Source organism: Polistes canadensis, unplaced genomic scaffold, assembly GCF_001313835.1.
Source record: "Polistes canadensis isolate GaletaPanama2010 unplaced genomic scaffold, ASM131383v1 scaffold_166, whole genome shotgun sequence".
In the NCBI taxonomy this organism is placed as follows: Eukaryota; Metazoa; Arthropoda; class Insecta; order Hymenoptera; family Vespidae; genus Polistes; species Polistes canadensis.
The window spans coordinates 90,281-95,124 of record NW_014569713.1 but is presented as its reverse complement, the minus strand read 5'-3'; the positions used below and the strand labels follow the sequence as shown (position 1 = coordinate 95,124).

General features: G+C 30.4%; 1 protein-coding gene across 2 annotated transcripts in view; it reads left to right on the top strand.

The window, feature by feature from the left end:
• The window catches only part of LOC106789153 (hemicentin-1), a 151,240-nt gene that overhangs the window by 145,259 nt on the left and 1,137 nt on the right, over positions 1 to 4,844 (top strand). Inside the window, exons 11-13 of one of the 2 annotated variants that reach the window (XM_014753119.1) lie at positions 283 to 416; positions 1,200 to 1,425; positions 3,358 to 3,486. In XM_014753119.1, the coding sequence (XP_014608605.1) occupies positions 283 to 416; positions 1,200 to 1,425; positions 3,358 to 3,393 (396 nt within the window). In that variant the 3' untranslated portion in view covers positions 3,394 to 3,486. Of the gene's footprint in view, positions 1 to 282; positions 417 to 1,199; positions 1,426 to 3,357; positions 3,487 to 4,844 lie in introns of those variants that run through there. The other variant, XM_014753118.1, reaches the window with a different exon arrangement.

The window sequence follows — 4,844 nt, the reverse complement described above, 5'->3', positions numbered from 1 at the left end:
TTTTCAAATTAAACTGTAGATAAAAAAAAAAAAAAAAAAAAAAAGAAAAAAAAAAAAAGAAAATCATGCAAAGAAGGGTTAAAAACGTATATGATATTTTATACATTTTTTTTATTATTATTATTTTTATTTTATCTATTTTTCTTCTATTCGCTAACAAATGCAATTTTTTTTCTCAAGTATGTTATCCATTAAACAAACTTATTGTTAAACAAGTACACGTGTGCTCGTGTGTATATATTCGCAATATTTCTAATAGAACAAACTTTCCCTATGATTCAGACACCACTCATTATCGGAGCCGTTGGGGGTTTCACTGTGCTTTCAGTACTGATAATGGGATTCGTTTGTTTCCTAAGATCTGATAGATGTTGCACAGCCAGAAATACAGCTCCCGCGTTGCAACAAGTACATTGGTAAGTACACGTTAGATTTTCTTTGTATTATAAGAGATTGTATAGCGAAATACATCTGAACATATTGAGAAATTTATATGAAAAGTCATATCGATGATACCATTCTACGCGTTACATATGCATTCAAACTTTTATTTTATTGTGACTAACATACGACTAAACGTAGAACTGTATTATAATACTCGATCGTGTTTATTCCTATTAAAATATTTTATATTGTTAAATACATATATATATATATATATGTGTATAGGATTTGATTTATTGAAATATATATTATAATGATGTGAGGAATGAATAATATAAATCTCAGAGAATAATTATTTGAAAATACTTTAATATACAATAGAATTCGATATATTTTTTCTATAATTACAAGACAAAGTCTCATAATACCTTTCAATCATCCCAATTCATTTTTCCAATACATTATTTTCTTTCTTTACATACATACAATAATATTAACTATTTATTGTCAGCGTTATTCCAATGCATGCACTTATATTAATGCACATTATTAAACCTATCAAATAATTGTATCCAGTAATTTGTGTAAAAATCCTTCAATTTTTATTCATTGTAAATTATTCAGTTTTCAATTTAAAAAATATATTTTCTTCAATTGGCTAAATCTCATTACTATGTTAACACTTAAAATACTGCTCACGAGGTTTCTCAGTTTTTTTTTTTTTCATAACTTTTGTGTAATCCCGTAACCAATTCTATCTATAAAACAAATGTTAACTGATTGAATTTCATTGAAAAATTGACGTACTCTTTTAGTACGAAAGCATCGAACACGCTAATAGAGGATCCCCGTTTGACCGTTGATACAATGGAACGTACCGGTCAACAATTTGTTCCGGAAAAACGAACAAATCACGTTTTGAAGCCTGTACCTTCGCAACAATATCCGCAAGAGTGTTATCAACAAGATCCGCAACATCCTCAACAACATTACGAAAGGCACCGTCATCATATGCAACCACACGGACCACAGTATTTACAGGTCAGATAAGTTGCACAAATCTATGATAAATGGAACTATCTTGCATGTTTAATAGAAATTTGATCGCATGGTGGTTATTCGGTACTTTTTTGTTACGAAAAAAAAAAAAAAAAATAAAAATATAAAAAACAAAACCAAAGCTTGCCATTGAAAGTGACATTTGCTGACTGGTTCGATGTTCAAATTCTCGTTTCAAGCTAGACGAGAGCTTAAAAATACGAACAACGATAGAGGAATGCGAATATCTATGAAAGTTAGAAATTCCGTACGCGTGTATACTTTAGAGAAGCGGGAAAATCGAAACACGTGCATAGTATCCCAAAAATCGTGTGTTGGATAACCGTAGAGAAAGAGAGAGAGAGAAAGAGATAGAGATAGAAAGAGAGTTACTTTTTTTTATTTCCCTGATTTTTCTCTCTCTTTTTTTTTTTTCATTGACTATAGAACCAGAGTTATATTGGAAATATAGAGAAAAAGTAGGAACAATTTATTCGCGTTGTTATCGCTAAACAATTCTCCATTGTTGTTCGTTTTCACCGTAAAATAAAATCATTCGAATATTATTCCTGCGTATTTGCGAGCTGAGTTTTTTTTTCTTTCTTTCTTTTCTTTTTTTTTCTTACTTTTTTTTTTTTAATATCGTAGTAATAAAAATGGCTTAATTAGAAAAGAAAAAAAAAAAACATTTTTTCGTTCGTCTCAGCATGGCTCGATAAATTTTCATGCGGCATGAAACGTTACGAAAAAAAAGAAAGAGAGAGAGAGAGAGAGAGAGAAAAAGAAGAAGAAGAAGAAGAAAAAAAAATAACAAAGTATTAGACGAATCAAAGTAAACGAATTTCGGTTACTGCACTTTTCTGTGTTATTTGAAAATACAAAATGAATCACGGCAACTAGGCCAAACTGTGAATCGTTAGATCATTCGAGATAGAGGAAAATATTGCGAATACGGGGAGGAGAATATACAAGAGGGATGGGGGTAGGACTAGGGGTGAGTTTGTGTGTGTGTGTGTGTGTATCGTATAATAATCGATATTCCTTTATCGTGTTATTGCCATATTTCCATTTGTTTCGATACCTTGAAATAAATATCATACTACTAGACGTGATTCATTTTAGTTATACGAGTAAACGCGTTAACGTTTCTCTAGCATGTGAAACCTACGATAGTAGGTTTCATTTGAAATCTATTTTGAATGTAGATACATGACACAACCTATAAAAACATCATTTTTATTCTTAGATAAAGAGATCGTATTATTAACGAGTCCTGAAATTAAATGAAAACGAATAAATTTCTATTTGTATCTGACAATGAGTGTTCTTTACTGTTTTTTTGGGGGTTTTTTTTTATAATTAATAAAATAAATATGAAATTGTTTGGGAGAAAACAAAAGATGAGAAAGAGTACTTTTTTCTGCAAGATTTTCAACGAGATATTTGGCGTATCGAAGAATTTTTTACGACATTGTCTAGCATCTTTGTGCAAATATCGGCTCGTTTACCGAAATTCATTTTGATTTCACTCTCTCTCTCTCTCTATCTCTTTCTCTCTTTCTCTCTCTGTTATTTATTCTTCGAATGCTTAGCAATTCGTAATCGATTGCGAGGGTTTGATTCAATTAGTAAAATGCACAACGCGCATGCATTTTAGTTGCAATTAGTCAGCTTTGTATTCCTCCTTAATCAATGACACTATGTATACGTTGTCTCTGTGTGTGTGTGTGGGTGTATGTGAGTGTGCGTGTGCGTGTGTATGTGTGTGTGTGTGCGTGTGTCAGCACGTATAAATATTTACCTTTAACCAATCGCATTTCCATCTTATTAACTGTGTTATCATAGAAGAAGCTGTTTTCGTTCAACTAATTTATATTCCATTGCTTCTTTCTTTCTTTCCTTGCCCATCCAGAAAGATACCGTTTTCGTTTGCAGCCACGAGTCCTGCGGGATTCAAGAACGAAAGACTGACTTGGCTGAATTTAAATTAGCCGGATGAAAGTATTAAAAGGAAAGAAAATAATAACGAATAAAGAGAAATAACTGGGGAACGTAATATAAAAATAAAAAAAAATTAGTTGATATACGGTTGTGAGAATATATGTGATTATTACAATATATACATATATATATATATATATATAAATAGATATTACAATCGTTCCAAACTCGTTATCGTAAAAAACTATTTAATTGACGTTTATGTCATCGATCAACGAAACACGTATATTAATCTAATTAATTCTCTTGCCAATTTAATAACAATTGTGTACGTCAGTCCCAATTTCTTATATAAGAGCGAGAGATATTAAATAATAATTAATTACCTTTTAAATATATCATATACGTGTAAAAATGCGTACCAACCGATTAATTGATCGATGCTCTAAAAATATTGTAAATATTATAACGTCTGATATAAATGAAAGTCTGATATAGATATATTACGTGAAATCGTCTTTTTTTTTATTTTTTTAATCATTCAACACGTTCCTATATTTACTTCGATTTATTTAACGACATTGATACGTCGATGTTTTCTCTTTTAGAATATACATATATAATATATACATATAAAATATATATATATATATATATAGAAAATTATTCGACATAAATATAAAAAAAAATAAATGAAAAAGAAAGATATATAACTTATGTCAGACAAATCGAAATTGCAACGGTGTAGAATACGTTAAAAGTTAATATCGATAAACACGTACTTGCATACATATTATATATATATTTCTTAATTAATGCGCATGAATTTTAAAAACTTGCACTTTGTATATTCTAATCGTAAGAAATGTTGTTACAGAAAATCGTCGATAATTCGATGCACATTTTCCATTTATACCACATCCCTTAAAACCCTTAACCTTGAGTATGACGCACCACCACCACCAAACCAAGCGTAGTCATCCAGGATTGATACCACGATTTTGAATAAAAAAAAAAAACTGATGTGTTTACTTATGTACGCACGTAATAAGTTATACTTCTTTATAGCGTACCAAAACGAACATAACCTCAATAACCTCAAAAATAACTTCAATTTGCGCGCGCATCGTAAATATCGAACAACTTCGTGGTGTCGATTTTTCGGTCGCATCTAACTTCACTTTCCAAAACGCGCAAAAAGAAGTATAACTTCAAAAATGAAAATACATAATAATTTGCCTATATTATAAATAATGAAAATTCGTTGGTACCAATCGTCCGTTAGTTTTTAACAAAATAAATAGTAGCGGTGAGGAATTCCCAAAGTGTGTTGGTTCTCATCGAAGTGCATCGTATGAATATTATTTTTAAGTAGCATCTTGTAAAACGCGTACGAGCAAGTATAATTTGATGAAGCTTTTGATCTCGTGTAAGTGCGTACGCGCGTATGTTGGGGAAAGGAAAGAGAAAAAAAAAAAAAA